General features: G+C 34.3%; 1 protein-coding gene across 1 annotated transcript in view; it reads left to right on the top strand.

The window, feature by feature from the left end:
* The first annotated feature begins 1,553 nt into the window (after positions 1-1,553).
* Positions 1,554-22,079, top strand: part of LOC132547367 (rap guanine nucleotide exchange factor 4-like) — an 81,499-nt gene continuing 60,973 nt past the window's right edge. Inside the window, exons 1-2 of the mRNA XM_060211127.1 lie at positions 1,554-1,588; positions 17,188-17,330. Of these exons, the coding sequence (XP_060067110.1) occupies positions 1,554-1,588; positions 17,188-17,330 (178 nt within the window). The remainder of the gene's footprint in view (positions 1,589-17,187; positions 17,331-22,079) is intronic.

Here is a 22,079-nt window from a genome sequence, read left to right as displayed (position 1 = left end):
TACTTAATTGTTTCTGTGACTTTGTGGATTCGAGGCAAAGCATTAAAAATGGCATAGTTCATAACTTTGTAGGGCGGTGAAGTAATTTTAAAGCAACCTTTTTAAACCTTGTAATGACAGAAACAGACAAATCAAGCTGAAGCAAGGCATAAATACAGTTTAATTTAGGCATACTAAAATTTCATTTGTGAATAAAGCAAATAAAAAGTGGAAGTCTTGTTGTATTGATAAAAATCTGATTTTAGTATTGATTGGCTGATTTCGTTATAGTAGCGATTGGTTCATTCTGTTTGCATTGCAGCATTGTTGTGTCTGTGTAGTTGTTTTATACAAAATTGTTCTTCTTAATTCTGGTAACAGAATTCCAAGTTATACTCTGCAAACTAAACTCAATTTGAATATGAAATATTCTTTTATTGAGTAAGAAAATACATATTCTTGTATAAATGAGTGAAGTAGTAGTTTTTTGTAATCAATTAACAGCGGGATACAGCTTGCACCACAACAACGTTTGTGTCATGTTCATATAAGGGAAGTAACTCTAATCTCAGTCACCCAGCCGCATGGTCCCTTTGAATAAAATTCCTGATATGATCGACTGAAACAATTTCTTCACTGGAGTTCTGTTTCCATGATAAGGACCAGTAAATTATTTATAGAGGTATGGGAAGGGAGGTAACTCTGTTTAAAATAGATTTCCCAATTTTTTGAAGAGCTACACTCAAGTGCTAGTGGATGCTGAGATGTGTACTCTTATAAACAGTTCACCAGACCATTTGTCAGAAAAAAATATGAGAATGCATATGTATGGTTACAGGAACAGAGGACATTTTAGGAAGATTATGGTATTTCTATAAGTACGAAAGAAGGAAAGAGACGTTAATGCCATTGAAGGTCCAAATTTACCCAAATTTATTTTTTCAGACGTGGAAACTTTCAATTTTATCCAGTGAGGTTTTCTTAAGATGTTGTAAGATTGATTCTATTATGATCGAAAAACAATATTTGGAAAGATAGGGGATTGTCTGTTCAAAAAAGTCTGTAGTGGTATTGTCTTTATACATTACATATACCGTGCAAACAGAGCATATCAGCTGTAAACTTTTGGTGCCAACAAAGCTACTCCAAGGCATTCAGCTTGTAGCTGCATATATAGATTTTTAAAGATGATTGTTAAATTATTGAACTTAGGACTGTAAATCTTCTATGTTTTGTGTGCTGTAAGACTTCAATTTGGGATTGAATACAATATAATTTCTGTCTTGATCAATATTACATTTTTGTTCGTAGAGTTCATATTTTCACCAATTTATATATTAAAAGTTTTAATCAATATACTTATATAGAAATTTCTTTGATTATCTACATGTACACAATTGTTGATCAATAATATCTCATTGATTCATCTACTGCTTGAAATTTTCTATAACATAAAAGTAAACCAGACATCTAATGCATAATATTATATTTGATTTCACTCACTGAACAGCTGTGAGTCAAAGTTATCCTGGTGTGTTGTGTGTTTCAGGGTGGATGCAGTTTGACTCATCAACATGGTGTCGGAGTGGATAGCCTGTCTAGATAAAAGGTAATAAGACAAAATTGATTTTTCCATGCTGATTATGACTGTGTCATAGTAGGAGGGATGCACTTTCTTTTACAAGGTTCCTTCCTGTCCTGGTTCAAGTGCTTATTTGTACAGCTGTGTAGACTACCAATGGCATATTGTTCAAGGATGCACTAAGGAGTGTCATTCCTAGTGCTTACTAGGAATTAAGTTAGCATAATGTTTTAATTTCGTCACTGAATGTTGAAATTGAAAGGGTTCAGTTTTAAAGATTATGTTGATGAAAATTTGAAAGTTTACCTAACCTGACATTTATCTGAAAAGACAAATCATTGATATCAAGGAGTGAGATCCATCAGTTTGGTACAGATAATCACAAAATTTCAGGTTTAAATCACTTTTTGTCCACAAAGATAGGCATCTTCTAAACTAAAATTTGATTGACTGTTCGACTGTTTAAGAAAGAGCTCCAAAGATTGTTGCTTTACACTAAAAATAGTTTGTCTCGGCACTTGACAAACAATATATTATTGATAAGCATTTAAATGTTTTGGTTCAGTGTGTAATAGAGATTTATTTTTTTGAACTCTGTGCCACGACAAGGAATAATACTGTATTAAACTATGCAGTTTAAGTCGTAACGTGATCCGTACAATTTTGATGTACTATACATCATTGGCACTATAATATTTTTTATATTCCAACAGGATATTTGTTGCTGGACTTCAGACAACTTTCTGTACTTTCAATGTTAATATGTAGAGACAGAATATTGATTGTCCAATGTCATCAGTATTCCTATTTTTAGTGTGTTCTTTGTGATCTGGATGTCAGTTTCACAATAGACATCATTTCTACATTATCTTGTGTCAGAGAATTCTAAAACTAGCATTTTAGCACTGATGCCAGACATGGCAACTAGCAGGATTTGTCCTCTTAAAATTCTGATGTGTCATGTGGTTTATACACATTTATATTGTCAGATGTAAAGAGTTTGCCAGACATTGGTCTGAAGACAAGGATTCCGCAGAAAAATATGAACATTACCTAATATGGTCAATTTTCGGGGCTACTTATTTCCATTGAAAAAATATACCAACATATCAACAGATTCAAGGTCATTGTTAAGGCACTCGTAACAAGTTCTTCTGATTAACAAAAAGTCCTAGAACCATCATACTTTGCCGATAAATTCCTAGGATTAAGCTTGACAAAGTTTGGGAATAGGAATGACCTTGATCCATCTTCAAGAGCAAGCGTAAGGTTTGTCATACAGGAAAGGATTTATCAGCTGCAGTATATAAATAAATGTTATCTTTATTTTGAAAAAATATTTATGACAAAGGACCTCGTCAAATTATTGAAATGTTATCATTTATCCTACGTAGAATTATTTATAACTAAATACTCTTAATGTACAGCAGCATATGATATACAGAAGGCTTGGCCAGAACTTTTCCGCCAATTTGACTAAATCTTCTCTCATACTTTGCTCCGTAGTGTATGGAACCAGCTATCAGGTGCTGATCTGGTGAACTGTACTTAAAGTATTACGTCAAAATGCCACAGATTCATGATACTGCAGCTGTGGACATATCTCAACAATGTCTACGTATCTGAAAACAAGAAACAGAGGCAATAGTACAAACTCTGTATATTATACACATATATAACGGCGATATCGCTTATCGACTATATGTGCTTACGACGCCATGATCACAGAACTATATATATATATATATATATATATATATATATATATATACAGACAGTCTGTAATATACAACCAAAGACTTGAATTTGTCGATAAATGTTATACGTAAGAAGATAGTGTTTAAGAGCCTTTGTTTAACTGCAGTACATTTTTATGGTAGCTCTATGTGAGTGACTGAGGATGAATGATGTCAGCGTGTTATGCTGTTCAAAAACGATTAAAGTGTTACCAGATTATGAAATATTTGGTCCAATGTTTGCACATGCGTTTATCAGACCGACCTAAATTTTACTGGATGATTGTCCAACAGTCTGAAATAATATGACAAACACTGTATGTCTTACTTCATATCACACAACTAAATAGAATATTTTCCAAAGAAATAATTATGACAAATGAAAAAATTTTCCAATTATCTTTATCAACCTGCATCTGTCAAAAATTTGGAAATAAGTTGTTGAATCTTGAATCAACACAGACATACAAACACCATTGGTAGGGAATGTAGACATGTCACTATCTGGAAATGGAAAATTCACATAGTAAAATTGAAATCATTATGCTTATCATACAAATTGGTAAAAAGCTGTCTTGATTGATTGACAGGTTTTCTGTCTCTGTGACTCCTATTGTGTCTGGGTATTGTCTCACCAGCGAGTGTCAATGTTCTGGCGAGGCATTAAAGCTGCCCTTTTAAATTTTGAAGCTTAATCTTAATCCTTGATTTCCTGTTTCCACATAAAGATGAACTGATGAAAATTGACATGAATTTTAGTAATAGTGGAATTAGAAAGATATATCTACAAAATTTGTCAATAAAAACGCATATATATAACCTTGACTTATATAAAGGGGGTGTATAGTAACCATTTTATTAATTGTGTATCTGGATTAGCATCTGTGATTAACTCTGTGCAAGATGTTTCTTTGACCCAATGGACAGAGATTTAATCCATATTCACATGAGAGTTTCACCCCACCCAGGTGTACACTTTGTAAAGGCATTGGATACAAGATATTTTCTGAACCCCTTAGTAGATTAATCCAGCATGATCAATAGATTTAGATAAAAAGTTGATGGTGTGTGGATGATATCTATGTAAGCCTCTGCTCACTTCCTTTTAATGAATGAACATTTCCAGATTTCAAATGTTTGATTAAGTATAATACTGAAAAGTCAGAAAAATGAAATGACCCAGTTTGTATATTATATTGGTAACATAATTTGTCGAGTTGTTTCAATCTTACAGAGTTTCCTGGCAGGGACCAGAAAAGTAATTAAATGAAATCAAGTATTGATCACCGCTGCTAGTCAATTCGGAGTCAATCAGGAATTTATACTAGATTTTAACCATTACAAGTATTTCTCATGGTACAGCTCCGAACATCGTGAATAAAAAAAAGGTTTCCTCTAGGCAATTGATTTTCATGAGATATCTGTAGTTTTAAATGTGATTACTGGGTATACACACAGGTTGAAATGTGAAAAGTCACTGTTGGCCTGATAAACATTTGGCAAACACATTGATTTGTACTTCTTGATTATTGAATATCTCTGATTTTAATAGGAAATAAGCCCTTGTGTGGTAATAAGCCCATGTCTATTGCTGTCTGCTGACAGTAAAGTGCTGTAAAAGTGCGAGTAATTTTTCGGTAAATGGAAGTACTAAAACCTTACTGTGAATACTCGTTATCAAATTATAAGCTTTTAAGAGTTTGCCAACTTACAATTTTGAATAATAGATAATTGTAGAGTGTGTATATGTTTATGTGCTTTGCTTAGTTAAAAACAAATTGTCAAACTATATTGGAAATTATAAAAGTTGAAGTTCTGTTTTCTAACCTTAGAGAGGTTTCAGTGATATGAATAGAAGCTAGTATACAAACTGAATTATGACCGGTAATTTGAATGCTAGGAAGCTGTTTACTGCATCAAACAATAAAATCTCGGATGATTCAGTGGCATCGATTAGCAGTTACATTTAACCACAAAACTGATAAATTGTGACTGTTGATCCAAGGGACATAAAACAGAAGTCCTGAGGAATAACAGTAGCTTAAGTATCAATACTAGATTAACATGTAGGAAAGCTCTGATTACCTAAACTTGTAGACCTGTCATTCCTGTGCAGGCCGGGATTGATTCAGACTGACCTTGGGGTGTGTAATTTAAGAAACAAACACTCGGTGTACATATATATACATATATATATATTTAACTGTGCTAGCTGTATCATTAAGTTTTCTGTGAGAAAACTGATAACCATAAATCTCTTTGTCTACTGTCATGCTTAATTTAGAGATATTGACTTATAGCGTATTACACAGACTGCTGTAGTAGTATATCTCTTACAGCTGAATTCTAGATAACAATACATTTTGTGAGTCTGTTTTTATCTGATAATCCCCTAGCTATCTGGTGAAATGTGTGTTTGTCAATAGTTCATTATACAATGATAGCTGTATTTCATTGGCTGAGCCAGTCAGAAATAGATTGTGATGTCATATAAAGCCTGTCAAAACGTAACTTTTCCGAGTTTAGTGATAAAAAGTTTCTTAACATTGCTTTTATTTCATATAGATTTGTATAAAAATTCACTTGAAGTTTTTGTTTTTGCTTGTAAAAAAAATATCAGAGATTTTCTCATGAAAATCTCATGTTCAACGAGAACCAACACAAGATCCTATGTATTTTATTTATTTATTTAAAAGAACTGTTCTAAATTCTTGTAGGGATTAGTATATATAGCATTTCATAAATTATCTTATTAAACTCTCAACATCTCTATAATATTCCATTAAACTTACAAAAAATCAACTGTACTATTTAACTCCTTGTAACTGTACTAATCTCCTGATAACTGTACTTAACTCCTTATAACTGTACTAAACTCCTTATAACTCCACTTAACTCCTGATACCTGTACTAAGCTCATGATATCTGTACTAAGCTCCTGATAACTGTACTTAACTCCTTATAACTGTACGAATCTCCTGATAGCTGTACTAAGCTCATGATATCTGTACTAAGCTCCTGATAACTGTACTTAACTCCTTATAACTGTACGAATCTCCTGATAGCTGTACTAAGCTCCTGATAACTGTACTAAACTCAAGAAACTGTACTAAACTCCTTATAACTGTACTAATCTCCTGATAACTGTACTAAACTCCTGATAACTGTACTAAACTCCTTATAACTGTACTTAACTCCTGAAACTGGATTAAACTCTGTATAACCAGTAAACCCCTGATGATTGTACTTCACCATGATAACTGTACTAAACCCCTGATGATTGCACTTCACCATGATAACTGCACTAAACCCGATAGCTGTACTAGATCGACTCCTGATAAATTGATGTCTATGGTATGGATCAGATTACTGGAATGCTGTAATACATTAGTATATGTTAACTTATTGTTTTTGGGGTCATATCTGTTTAAATGTACTAGTACAAATTTTGAGGTTGCACCTTAAACTCATCCCGGCGATTGTGATGTGGTATTTGTACCTTACTCTTTACCCTCTAAAACATCAACACAAAAAAATACAGTTCTACTGCAGTAAAAAGATTTTTTTCTTGAACTAATTATAGCTTAGCCATCTTGGGTTTTAACATTATATATACTTTCATTACTTTGTATGAAATATTAACGGAGATGCAAAACAAGAAAAGCCACCACAGAATAAGGGATCATTCTTAATCAGTCTTAAATGTCAGGAGTATAAAGGACCTTTTGTTCCATTTCAATCTTGGTCAAGTTCTTGATTGTTAGGCCTCGATCAATGACATACAATGTACATTGTCGTGTACAGCTGGAGGTGTGAAGGGTTATAATGCCCTGGGGAACGTCTAATGTAAGTTGACATCCCCAATCTCCCGTCTTGGTGGCTGCTGCAATTGGTTTTCAAATGTTAAACCGATAGTCAATTAGTTGGACCGTCCACAAAGAGGCTATACATATATTCATGATGGACAGATCTATAACGTTACAGACAGTTCATAGAGGGAAACCTAATTGCTGTGTAATGACCATTTGACCAAAAGGCATTGTGATGAAGTTAATGGTAATACATACCAGTCTATAGATGTAACCAATATTGTAGTGAATTACACTGAATACTAGACTATTCAGGGTAAATATATGATTTGGTGAACGCCAATCTAGAAAGGACTTTAAATTCGCAAATGTTGACTTATTAAAGACATGGAGTCTTTGAGACTTCTGTATCAGTTACCAAATCAACAACAATGCCATCCAGAGGTATTTAAGTACACATAATAGCAAGTTATTTGAATTTGTGGTTTACTCTCCTCGTGCATTGAGAGAAAATAAATCCCTTGTAAAACGTAAGTGATTTCCGACAATAATATGATACTCTTCAACTTTGTATATATACACTACAAGACTTTAATTTATGCTGTATTACTTTGTATACTGAATCCCTATAAAAAATATAAGTAAATTCATGTGAAAATTTTCAGTGTTGACCTTCGGTATAGTACTGTTAATATCTATAATATAAAGTTGTGTGTGCAAATGATGAAATGTTGTGCTTTTTGTTCACTCCCGCAACTGTTCACACCGACACATACGCAATGCGTAAAATAGTGACTTCAGCACATGCAATCATGTGTGTTACCAATACAGGTGAGTTTTCACCAAGACATGTCCTTTATAAAGTGGTCCGTTCCAAAAACATTCATTCAGTGATGGTAGCGCATTCTTCCAGACTCTCAGCAATTCCATGAGACAACGTTGCACAGCCTGTATCAATGCCCAAGGCGGACACATGCATTAGTGACTGATTTGTGAATTTCCTTTCACGGAGATACCTTCATTAAATAGACAGTACAAATTGTAAATTTTATGAAATGAAATCAAGTCATACATACTCTTCAGGTTTCTTAAATTCAGGCAATAGGCTATATTCTACCACAGCATTGAGAATGGTAGAAGTATTTGACAAAAATACATCAGAAATTCCCTTCCCTCTAAATGTATTTATATCATTTTTCCCTACTCTAGAGCAACAACTTACGTGTCAAATATCATCACTCAGCCATATGCGTCAGAGTGTATGTGTGTGACCATCTTCAATGAAATTTTACAAAAACTTCCATGACTTATGGTCTCCAACCCCCAGGAGGCCTGAGGGGCAGGGCTTAAAAGGGTAAAATTGATTGAAACTTCAAAATTTTCTTCTCTAATCCCAGGTATGATAGAATCTAGTACTCTTAGTAGATGGAAAGGCCTTCAGATGCCTTACCAAAATGTAAATTTTGTCACCCCAGGGTCTCCATTTCCTCCAGGGAAGAGGGGTACAATTTATTGTATTTTATATGGGAAAATTACATTTGTTAGCATAATTATGTATTTTCTTTCAGAAATAGTTCAAAATGGTTAGAATTTATTTTTTATCAGTATAAGGTGATTCTTTGATGAAATGTACATGTTGACCTTGACTGACCCCCAATGGCTGGTGGGTCAGGGCCAAAAGTGGGTCAATTTACTGAAATTTCAATGGAAGACGTTCTACTGTTCTTGGATGGAAGATTTTATATAGGAAAATTAAAATCTTGATTGAAATTTCTTTAAATTCAAACTTGGTTAGAAGCCTAAGCATGGGACAGCAGTTAATGTATACACAATTTATATTTGCATTTTGTGTTAAAGTTCTATTACTTTTTTAACAAAATCATTTCTATGACATATTACAAGAACCATGCTAATATGCCATATGGTCAATCCAAGATCACATTGTCTGCTATGTTTTGGGGGAAACTGCTTAACTGATTTTTATGAAATTCCATGTAGCGTTTTTTTCCTAATTTCACACTCAAGATCACACATTAGTGTCAAGGTCAAAGATCAAGGTTACAGCAGCTGAATGTATTCCTGTGTGATAAAGTCATTCCAGCAGGAATGAAAAAAGAAACCTATATTTCTATCTGGTTAAAGTGAGACTGTACAAACTTGTTTCCTGATACCTCAAGCTCAACTTGTTTGCATTAATTGGCAAGGACATAGGTTGACAAGGTGTGACAATGTGAAGGTCATGTTTTGCCAAGGATGAATATCGAAAAATAATCAAAACAGGATTATTAAATTATTACATAAATTTGATGATTAAGGAAATTGGAAAGACGAATATTTGAGATTGAGTTACAACTATGAAATATCTTTATAATTTCTATTAGAATATTGCATCCATTTTAAATGCGAGATATATTGGAAAGGTTTTTAGGATTTAATTACAAATTATCAAATACATGTTAAAGTTACTGCAGAAATGAACTGGATATTTTGTCTAAATTTATAAGAGTACAAAAATATCTTACAAGTTTTAGGCAGTGTTCTGTAAGCATTTGGCATATCTGTGTTAAATTTACATGTTTAACAGGTTGATAGTTGTTTTACAGGGCAGTTACGGAAAACTTGGGCATTTTTGTACATAATAATGAAAAGGCTTCTACTTGCCAAACTGTCAATCCATTTTTCTCTGGTATATATGATGAAACTCTCACACTACAGCAAAATAAAGACGTCTTGGTTTTTCTTTTTTTTTTTTTTTTTTTTGGCAATATTAGTAGTGACGTCATTAAAAGTTTGCATGATTCCTAGTCATATGCTGCTGCTAAAAATTTTAAAATCTGGTTCAGAATTCCTGTGTTATTAATAATGATTTAATATTGGTTATCCACGTAATTATATATTGTTCATGAGATTGGAACCCTGGGAAGTATTTAGAAGATATATCGGTCTGATTGACCGTTCAGTCTTGACCATGCTGGGGATATATTTAGTGTCTCTGCCATTTCATTGAGACAGAAGGAAACCCAGCGGGCCCTAACCAAACAGTATCATCACCTAGAACAAGTCTTTCTAATTACTGTATATACAGTCTGAAGTGAAAACGGTAGTTGAGAATGTATTGTCCAGGGTACGCAGTTTCCATTGCTGTGGTTCAAGTTTATATTGGTAGCTCTTTTTAAGCATTGTTTACCTGTTAGGATGGGCCTATGATATTGAGATCAATTCCCTGTTGTCAGCTTTAAAGCTCGGAAAAGCCTTGTTTTGACTCAATTTGGCATATGGCAAGATCAATACCTTTCCTCACGATTTCATCACAACTCCTGCTAAATCTTCAAAATTAGACGTTTTTAAACAACTAACGATAATTTGTTGGACACTTTGCTGTCTTAACACTCCATCGTAATATATCAAGGTTTAACAACCCTGAGAGAAACTGCTGTATTTGAAATTAGTTCACTTCGCATTGAAGATGTATTGTTATAAATGTATATTGACGTAAACTTGCAAATATTGGGTGCTGTTTGGTTGTGTCCCGGAGCTTCCATCCCTCATTGTCAGCAGGTTCTGCTGGCAAGTGGCTTTATTAATATTGATGGATACAAGAAATGCCTGATTAGGTTTATAAAACAATATTTAAGGTTGAATTGACATTACATGGTGTTGGGGACTGGCTGGTGCCAGCAAACAATTAGGAACAGCTATATACAGTTACTATTTATGTGGGTTTTAGTGTCTCCTGTGCCGAAGTTTCATGTTGCCAGGGGTATATAGGGTATACACTAATACCCAGACATGCCATGCGTAAGGAATACAAAGCGTCTTTGTTTTGATGTCTGTAAAGCTAATACCAAATACAGTGGTAGAAAGATAATATGTCATTGTTCATAGCTCTAGGATACATGAGCATTTTGTATGATTCTGTCTGGAAAATGTATCGTTATTTTGTTTGAAATTTCACATTTTATCAAAAATATGACTGAATAAACTTGACAGAGCATTAACCATTCTTATGCCCACTTAAATTGCTGGTTTGTTTTAGGTCATCTTACCCAAAGGGTTGAGGTGACATATAGCCATCGTGCTTTGACTGTCGTCGTCCATCATAAGCCGTGCGTAAACTTTTCTTTAAAACCATACTCATAATTGATACCTGGATGGATTTCACCCAAATTTTGTCTGATGTATCATTGGGTGAGAGTTATTATTTCTTAAATTCAGAATTTTGATTTGACCCCTAGGGGTTGAGGGACAGGGCCCCAAATAGGATATTAATCAATATTTTGCCTTAAAACACTTCTCCTTTTTAATACTTGAGTGGATTTCAACCAAATTTGGTCTGAATGGAGAATTATTTCATAAATTTGGGAGGTGGATTCGACCCCTAGGGACCTGGGGGTGGCCGGAGCCCAAAAAGGGAAAGGTTAGTCAATATTTTCCTTCAAAATGCTACACTTTCTTAATGCTTGAATAGATTTCATATAGCTATGTAATGTGCACACCCCCAATTTTGGACAATTTAAAAAGAAAAAAAAAGAAAAAAAAGAAAATGTGTACATTACATGGGTTTATACAGTAATAGGAATGACTTTGAATGGCATGAAAGGTCACAGGGATCAAATTTAATAAAATCTTTAAATGACTTCTCAATAACCAAATGGCCAATGATGAAGATATTAGGTCTGTAGCATCCTAGGATGAAGGGCTACCAAGTTTTTTAATATGAATGCCATTGACTCATTTTCAAGGTCACAGGTATCAAATGTGTTAAATGTTTAAATGACTTTTGCTGATATTGGACCAATTTTAAGGTCACAGGGGTCAGATGTGTTAAATGTTTAAATGACTTGTATCAATAACTAGGGTGCTGATATTGGACCAACTTTTAAGGTCACAGGGGTCAGATGTGTTGAAATGATAAAGCAACTTCCCCTCAATAACCATAAGGCCCAGTATGATGACATTTGCCTGTAGCCTGCTAGGATATACTGCTACTGACTTTGTTAATATGACATTGGCCCACTTTCTAGGTCACAGGTATCAAATGTGTTTAAATGTTTAATGATTTCTCAATAACTAAACGGACAAGGATGCTGATATTGGACCAACTTTCAAGGTCACAAGGGTCAAATGTCTTAAAATGCTTAAACAACTTCTTGCCAATAACCGAAAGGCCAAGGGTCTTGATATTGGGCCTGTAGCTTGATTTTTCAACAAGCAATACATCTGGAGTAATGACAATTGTGTAGTGCATGTATAAAGAATATGATTTTAAGTTTGCAGAAAATGTCTTAATGAACCAACAATGTCTTCTCTTTAAGCTTTAGTGTAGTTGAGCAATTTATTTTAGGACTATTTTGCCTCTTTCATAGATAGGTTTTTATCGTCAGCTGACCGTTAATGCCTATGAGCCTCGTTTATCTGTTTATTGTCTGTCCTGGTATAATTATAGGTATCAGTGAATGTTTCGACCGTAAACTATTAAAAATAGGTCCCAGATCTGAGATGCTGCTACGATACATCATATATCAAATGGTGGGTTATTCAGCTTGCCTGGTGTACATGGTCAGCCATCCATATTAATCAGATTTCTTGGGAAGTACTAAATGGACCTGGCTGAAATTGTACAGTAGACTGGAATCTTTGTTCCCAAAGTCAAGTAGGATTAATTATGACATTGACCATGAAAACAATATGGCAGACAGCTAGGAGGCCATGTTGGATGTTAAACATTGATATTTGTTGTTTGGTTTTGATCCCACAGTGTTCTAAGTAGTAGATAATCACTGGTTTATAGAGCAGTGTGTAGTTAATGATGATACTTGATGCTGATTCTATTACAGTCAGGAAACCTCAGATCCATTTGTGCTGGTACTTCGTTCCTAGATAAAGTCACGATTTGTATGGGTCGAGGTATTCACTTTGCACTAAGCATCTTAAGTAACACATACATCACAAAACGATTTCGTCCGGATCAATCCGACTCTTAGTCAGCTTTGTAAGACCAGCTACTGGGTAAGATAATGCCCTGTTGTGGTAAATTATTACTAAAATCTGATATCCTGCACTGCACGAGAAAGTACATTACAAATATTTGTAATGCTTGATTTACGATCTTGCCAGATAATGGACAGTTAGGATCATTTCAATTTTTGTCACGTAGAATACTCAAGTAGCCAGTTATATTTCATTTCCATAAGAAAAAAAACGTACTTAGCAGCCATTGACTAGAGATATTAAGCTTGACTGACGATTCTAAATATACCTACCTGAGGCTTGGTCAGGAATTTTGTGTAAGGCGTCGTTTGACTTTGCTTTGTACCAATTAGGGTTTTCTTCATCACCTGACATTCTCATTGATTTTCCATCTAATCTGAGGTCCCGATTGGAATCTGAACTGTTAACCTTATATGGAAGACTGTCGCATATTCCTCATTAGACAAGGCGAGGCCTTAATGCATTGCTGGCTTAACGATAAGAATGTCCTGGTTCGTTAAAGGCTTTTAACGTAACAACTCCACAGACATTATCGTCAAGTTTGGTGTAATGATCTTAAGTACATCGTGGAAAAGGATCTTTAAGGACTGTTTTCGAATATATTGGCCACCCAATTACGGAAAACGTTCAAAGAATCTGTCGCAAAACTTTTAGCAAGGTGAACATTGCATGTTTCTTATTCATATTGTTGTACATATTTGATATGATTTGATGGTGCCAGCACCTGTGATCATCATCTACCTTTCCTTTAAAAACTACAGCACAGTAACTACCAGTGTTTTCCTTATATGATTGTATTTTGTGTCATCAGTATTTTCTTTGCATTATAATCAGAAAAATATCTGAAGACATTTATTGATAAATTATAATTGTATTTGCCCCATTGTATTTAAGTCAAGTTATGGCCCTTTGTCAGTTTCTGATACTGAACTTTCTTTTAAATTGTGTGAAATGGTGTGGCTGGTTTTGTTTTAGTATTAAGTAAGATGGCACATATTGGAAAAAAAAATATGGAACAGTTGATCCTACATGTGTTATGTCGAACTCTACGATAGTCTCCGATAGTCTCCACGGATGGATGGATAATGGATTCAGACCGAGTTCCTCACTAATAAGACAAAGCGATGGAATAAAGGAATCGCAATACACTAAAGGGGCTTGTCTTTGTTTACTTTGTTGTCATGTTTCAACCGCAATGCAGCTGGCATCAGGATGGCTTTTACAACTTTCAGATGCTCTTAAGTACAATTTTGCAGCTCAAGAAAGCTATGGTTGCTAGGTAAACATATTGAGACATTATGGATACATAACATTGCCATGTCATCAAATTACCCTAGGACTACTGAGAATAGCTGATGGCAGTGTATTTTTGATAACTGATTAGATTGAATTTACCGTATTTCTCCGCCAATAAGCCCAGGGCGCCTGTGCATGAAATTGAGTAAAGAGTAGGGGGTGGGCTTATTGCCGGATAAGAGCCTATACCTGACCGATATCCTCGGTCGCCATCTTGGATTTTTCACTACTGTTATCGATGAACAAATCTATTCAGGCGAACGAAGACTGGTTACTGGATGATTAAAATAAGAACAAGAAGAAATATATATATAAACAGGTTTGTATTAATTCCATATCAAGTAAATCAAACAAATACAACAAAATCACCATAGCACTGTCAATGAGTCACACACGTTACATTTAAGAGGTAGTTGATGTTATCGCACAATAATGCTAGGAATATTTGTCTTTTGAACAATTGAGCTATTCTGGATAAAATTAAAATTAATTGTAAATCTAGTGGTCTAGTCATTTTACTGAATAGTGAACATAAAAAAGACCTTGGGTATGAAATATAAGTGTTCATTGCTTAAGTAAGTGAATTAAAAGTTCGGTTCAGATTCACAATGGCAGTTTATAACCTTGAAATTATGAGAAAATGTAAGAAATGTTTAAATCATGGGGCTAGTTTGTAAATCCACCAAAGTGAAGTTGAATGGTTCTAGTGTACAGAGCTGGTCTTTATTGGAAAAAAAGAAACCTTTATACTGTATTGATTAGCTTGCTTAGGAAAAAGATTTTTTCTAAATTGATTTTGAAAGTCACTGATATGTCTGTACTTCGAAAGTCACAGAGGATAAAAAAAAGTGAATCAAATCATTTTAATATTGTATTGTGTAATAGTGAAGATCTGTCAAATTTTCTAAATAATCATATTTGCCAAATTTTCCAATTTCTGAAAAATTCCACGATAAACTCTTTGACACTGGATCTCGTCTTCGGAACCGATATATCGCGCTTAAATACATAACAAACAACATGAACTGACAGCAAGGTAGCTGTTGTACAGACCCTTAAATGTTTATCTAATAACATCATAGAGTTTTATTAAATGGTACACATTAAAAACCTTGGTGTCAAGGGATTTGTACAAAAAGAGATGTTGCAGGTTTTTAATTTGTTTCAATGTTTGGGATTATTTCACTTTGTGTGTGTGGTGCATGCAAACAGATTTGACCGAGATTTGAGTGGTGAGAGAGTTTAAAGCCGAAGGCATTCATGCAGGCTTCCCCAGGATACACATTGATTCTTGTAAATTTCATTACCAGGAAAACGTTTCATAAAATGTTAGCTTGGTGCTTATAAATCAGCATTACGCTGAATACCTGTATTGGTTTTGAAGCCAAGGTTTAAATAATTGCCAAAGTGACAGAGCAAAGAGTGTTAACACCATTTGTAAAACATTTAACGCCTTTCGGGTGTTGTCAGTTTCAATAATGCATGAAGTGTATTTGTTACATCGTCAGCCTTGAGCTAGTATTATTGATTTAATTTTTTTTATAAGTGAATTAGGTTTTGTTTTAAATTTATCTTGTCGGTGAAATTGAATCAGATGCAATGCATTTAACAATATATCATGACAAATTATGCTTTATTTTCGCTTTTAGCAATTGACCAGACTTGATGTTTAGCGTCAGCTGTGGGTATTGAAAGAACGTCGATATTTGTCACATTTGATAAAACTGCGATTAAAAGAGATTACACATGTTAGTTATTCATATCTAAATTGTTTCCTTACGATTTGTGCTGAATTTGTTGTCACTCTCTGTCTTGTAGTTTATAACAGTATTATCAATTCCTGTGTTTCTCAATACCACTAAATGAACTTGCAATCTACAAGAGACAGTGCCTCGTAACTGAAACTCAGAACAGCAGTGTTATGGCTCTTGAAGAAAAAAATTGTGGATTTATCGTTGATTCTGCTTAACCAATGTCTTAGTTACAGTAACATTACGGGAATCGTAAGACTTAATTTAGGAGAATGTTAAAGTTAGTTACATTCATCATTGGGAACTTAAAGCAACAATTCGGTTTATGTGACAATTTAGTGTTGGATTTTAGTAGAGTTTAAGTGTAGATTGATTAACGAAATTTGTAATCGTTATTACTCTGACTACATTGTATGTCTGTATTTTTTGTGTTGTTTACAAAGCCTGGTCCAGTTTAGTATTGTTAAAGCAAAGTAAAAGATATCTCAATAAACCTTTATAAAACCTATTTTTTCTGTAAGCCGATCTGATATATAACTAGTATATCGTTTACAATTGATGAAGTTCTTACAAAAAAAAATACCAATTTCTTTATGTTGCAGTTAGAATATTCTGTAAATACGTTTTTCTGTCTATAGTTGTGTTTTAAATTAAAATACCAGGAAGTTCAGGTATTAAAAATCAAGTTGATTTATGTACAAAAATGTAACATAATATTTCATTTTCATGGAGCGTAAAATTACTTCATAGTAACCAGACATTCCTGTTATTAGAATATGTTATGTTTCACTACTAATATCAGAAATAATTTCTTACAAAGCATTGTGACTTTATGATATCCAATTTTTTATGTAATCATGTAACTGTAATGTCTGAACATTGAAATACAAACATTCATTTTATTGCAGGCGACAACTATTTTGGCACTAACAATTTATGGGATTAAATGTGATGGAGATATGTTCTCTATAGATATTGGAAAACATTTGTTAGATTTATTAAGGTAAAAGTCATAATCTTACTGAATTGTTTTGCTTCTGTAGACCGTGTGATCGCAGCCGAGAAGACTTGGATATCATTTATTCTCGCCTGAAGAGCGTGAAAGCCTTCGACAGATTTCACCCATCTCTTCTACAGCAGATCTGCTACTATGGTTACTACGAGGATTTGGAGAAAGGAATTACATGTAAGCATTGTTAATGTGATGGTAAAGGATGTCAGCTTTATGAAATAGATTGAATCGGCACAGAAATAAATTGACACAATTACATGTGACAATATTCAGATAAGAAGAAATCACATTTGTGGTTCTGGAATATTACCAGGATTTCATAAAAAGATAACCGCTTCTATTTTTGAAGTTGACCAATCTTGTTTTCTTTCTGTTGTACTATTGGTAAATGTGATTATTGACAGCATCAAAAAGTAACGTTCCTGATAGTATTGCCGACCTGGTCCCACTGGGTACCCCAACGAGTTCGCTGATACCAATTTATGGGAATGTTCTATAGATATATCCACGAAACCTAGCAAAAAACTATTTCAAACCTTACGTAGAGCCATTACGACCTACGTCTTCGTCCCCGTCAGATTAGCTCTCTATAGACCGTATAATACACCTTTATAGAACACGGGGGGGAAAAGCTTGATGGTCAATACAGATATACTATAACATAGTAATTATAAAGCTTTCTGTTGTCAATATAGAGAAAATTTTTATAACATTTGTAATGTACAAACTGTAGTTAAACATTTATAAAAACTTCATACACCAGCTCTGCATGACCAATGCATAGTATATATGGTCAGTATAGTTAAACATTTATAAAAACTTCATACACCAGCTCCGCATGACCAATGCATAGTATATATGGTCAGTATAGTTAAACATTATAAAAACTTCATACACCAGCTCCGCATGACCAATGCATAGTATATATGGCAGGGCTCTCGATCTGCCAGATTTGGGGCCGATATTCGGCCCCAATCCCAATGCAAAATAGAATCTTTTTTTCCCAATTTAGACCCCAAGTTCTCCCAATTCTAAGGAAAACACCATTATTTTTCCCAATTCTAAGGGCCCCGGGCCCCAGTCCCAAAGTGTGGTGTGAGAGCCCTGTATGGTCAGTATGGATACTGTTTGATAAAGAGTATTAGCCCCTCTAGTGAATATTAAGCCTAAATTTTGTTGATTTTCCTAGTCTTAGAATACCGTGCATATACATGAGAGGTTTCTTATTTTATTTATGTGTTGGGTCGATCTACGACTGTCAAAGTACTTAAAACATTGGGATTTTTACACAATAGCGGTGTTAACGTGAAGCACTGGTATAAATGTGGTCCACTACTGGTTTAGACCTTAATGCATATTTGTGATACATTGGATTTCTGATCTTGATAATTACTCCTTACTTAATGGATCAGGCTGAGATCTTGGACTTGATATTCATACCAGATATTCTACTAGTTGAATAGAATAGAACATCAGTTCTTATATACTTCACAGTTTGATCCTGTGGTTACTATCGATGGGATTAACCTATCTCATAACGGTTAGGAAAAGACAGCTAGCACATAATGTGACATTTCCCATGACAGTGTAGCGTCATCATATTATGCAGTGGCCCATGTCGTAAATTTTGACCAACAAGGGACATTGCTGATTGTGCAATTAATATAAGATTTCACAACATATTAACAAACAATTTGTCAGGTTTTTTTTTTAAGTATGGGAGAAAAATATTCAAACATAAGTCTTTTTCTTGGACAGTGATATTGCAACCCTTGTATAGGTGTGTTTTGGCTTGTCAGAACACGATCAGCAATTTAAGCCTCTGATTCATGGACCAGCCAAACACTTGCACATGGAACAGACCTGATTTTATTAATATGAATCAAAGACAAATATCAGACAGCACTGAAATGTGGTTTGGATGTAAATTTTGTTCTCTCAAATGTTCAATCTGCTGAGTATTAAAGGTTTTCAATTTTTTGCTATTATCAGTGATTGAGTTTTTAAAATGTGAAGAACAGATGTATTATGTATTGCAAAATACAAAATTTGAAATAAAAGCATTGCCGTTTTCATGACACCTCTGAAAGATAATTTCTTTCACTGAAAGCTTTCAGTAAAATTGCGGAAATTTGAATTACGGTATGAATGTTAATTGTTTTTTTAGAGAAGACAGAGAGATTGGAAAGGTTTCTTAATAAGACATTAGTAAATAATAAATACAAAAGTTCGTAATTATTGTTTTTAAATCTGTTAGGTAAAAAATAGCAACATCTTTAGAACTTGTGTATGAGTGGAGAGATAGATGCCTTAATCCGTGTAACATTATGTAAGCTTTGCAGCCATTGTATGAATCATTCTAGGAAAGAGAGCGTGATCATTTCTGGTGACGTGTCGGATCTAAAATTCTAGGTTACTGTTATATGTTCATAAATCATCTCTAATATCATGAAATTGTGTAATAGGGGATTATATAGTTGTCTGGTTTACTGACATCATCGTATAAACAGGTGGTGATCATACCATGTTTTTTACTTAATTAACCCTGTAACACTCAGCAATGGGTGTCATTGAGAGAAACTACCAGAAACCAGTATAAATGGCCTGAGATGGAAATCTAAGGCCAAGTATAGAATGCATATGAGGATAATTTTTTGTGAGAATTTCCATTTCGGATGACGTTCTTGCAACATTCCTGGGTAAATATTGAGATGAAATTGAACGCAGTCAGATGAACCCTGGAACCTGACTCATTTTATGATGCACAACAACATGAATACAATCTCATACAAGCTCTGGTCCTGCAATGGTAGGGTTTTAGAATTAAGCCTTGGCAATGTTTGTAAAAAGAAATGATTTTGACCCACTAGTGCAAAGTCAAAGGAGTTTGAAAATTTGTAAAACACTCAAACTGCTTCCCCTGATTAACCAAATCATGATATATTTGACAAGTAGATTTCTTTAATAAAAGAAGACTGACATAAGGTTTGCGAAAAACAATTACCTTGACCCATATTCAAGGTCATTATAGATACTCAAACATTATCGCCAGATTAACCAAAAATCTGAAAATCGTCATACTTTGCTGGTATAGTTTCCCAGGATTATGCTTGACAAAATTGTGTGATAGAAATGACCTTTGTTTGGTCACAGGAGTAAAATTTATCATATAGAAAAAGATTGATCAGCTGTATATAAATACTCTGTTTATTTTGAAAAAATATCTACATTGTATACGGATATTAATAGGTATTTCTGAGACCAAAATTGGTGAAAATCATGAGTACAAAGTAATGATGTTACATTTAAAAATTTTGGCACTATCAGCAGCTTTAATCTTGATAGGACTGCGAGACCAATGTGTTACTATTCCATTTTCATATTGTTTTCTTATTTTTCACTTCTTCCATTAAACATTGCAGTTCTATATTTTAAATCATTGTTGCTTTGATTGCTCTGTCAGAATTCATTTCTTATTTTAATTTGTTTGGGGACGTTCGGTATTTTAGAGAACCCTATAATAACACCTGGACCTCATGACTTCTAATTTGTTTTTGAGCTTGCTGGTGCAATGGATTCGATGCAGAGTGAAGTGAAAGTTTGGGGATGTTCGGTATTTTAGAGAACCCTATAATAACACCTAGACCTCATGACTTCTAATTTGTTTTTGAGCTTGCTGGTGCTATGGATTCGATGCAGAGTGAAGTGAAAGGATTCCGATCAAATTTGGTCTCGAGTCTTTTTAATGATGAAGGAAATTCATCACCAGATGCTCTAAAGAATGGCTTATCTTTCCTTGAGCGGCATGGCAGCAAGGCCCAATAGGAAAACAGATATTTTAATGTTGACGTAGAGTTTTTTCAACAAAATTTGCTGTAGAGCATCCCAGAAATTAAGAAATTTCTGTGTTTAGGAAGGTATAATCTAGCTTTCCCTTTATTGCTCTCCACCCACTACCCTGTACCCCTAATACTTACAGCCTAAAATAGTGGATTTCTCTGTTATCTGTAATTACGTTAGATGAGATATCCAGCTGAGAGATGCTGACCCTGGCTGTCCATCTTGTGATTTAATGTCTTTATATCTTTAATACTCATTTTGGCCTTTTCAGGCAGTCCGCTATTCAAGCTTAGATTCGGAGTCTGAAGGTGACATTAGATAGAACTTAATGGCAAAGCATCTGTATTTAGAGTTCCATTGAGTTCTATAATACATGGAGGTCTCTCGTAAATCACTGAACCTGTTGGACGATCAAAGAGTCTCTGCCAAAATCAATATATAACATGTGTTCTAGGTATGCACGATAATTTTGGGGTTACCTCCCTTTTGCCCAGTATGTAGATGCTTGTACAGATGTGAAACAATTTTCAAATAATGTTTACGTATAATGTACAAGGCAACATGCCACAACTGAGTTCAAGGGTAAGTCCCTTTCTTTTCCGTACTGCCTCACTTAGCAAAATTTTATTTTCATAAGCCTGATGCTTTGAACACCTACCAAAACAAGAATGGCCATCGGTCGAATCTGCTCTGTCTAATTTATCCCACTATGGCATACTACAGAGAGACTGACCATGATAGTGTGATAAATAGGTATTGGATTGACTGAGAGTGTAAGGTTTTACCCAAAGAAATATAAATCCCTAGTGGTATTAATGTCTTGTAGTAAGTATCGTTCTCAACATTTCCTATGTGTAGTGGACTGGTATTAGTGGAAGATCAATGATTTGATATTTTGCAACTTATAATGAGTATGACGAAGGTGATAGAAATGCTACCAGGCTGTTAATATGTCTATATAAATAATTATTACTTGTTGCTCTTAGCTTGACAAAAGGATCAGAGTCTGCTAACAATAAGGTCTGGTTCTAACCTCTTGTCACTGTTATGTGACCTGTGGTATCATATTGCTAAGGTATCCAG

This window comes from Ylistrum balloti, unplaced genomic scaffold (genome assembly GCF_031769215.1).
Source record: "Ylistrum balloti isolate Yb309-2 unplaced genomic scaffold, AGI_CSIRO_Ybal_v1 Utg369950, whole genome shotgun sequence".
In the NCBI taxonomy this organism is placed as follows: Eukaryota; Metazoa; Mollusca; class Bivalvia; order Pectinida; family Pectinidae; genus Ylistrum; species Ylistrum balloti.
Note: the sequence above shows the minus strand (reverse complement) of the source record. Positions and strands in the feature narration are given on the sequence as shown.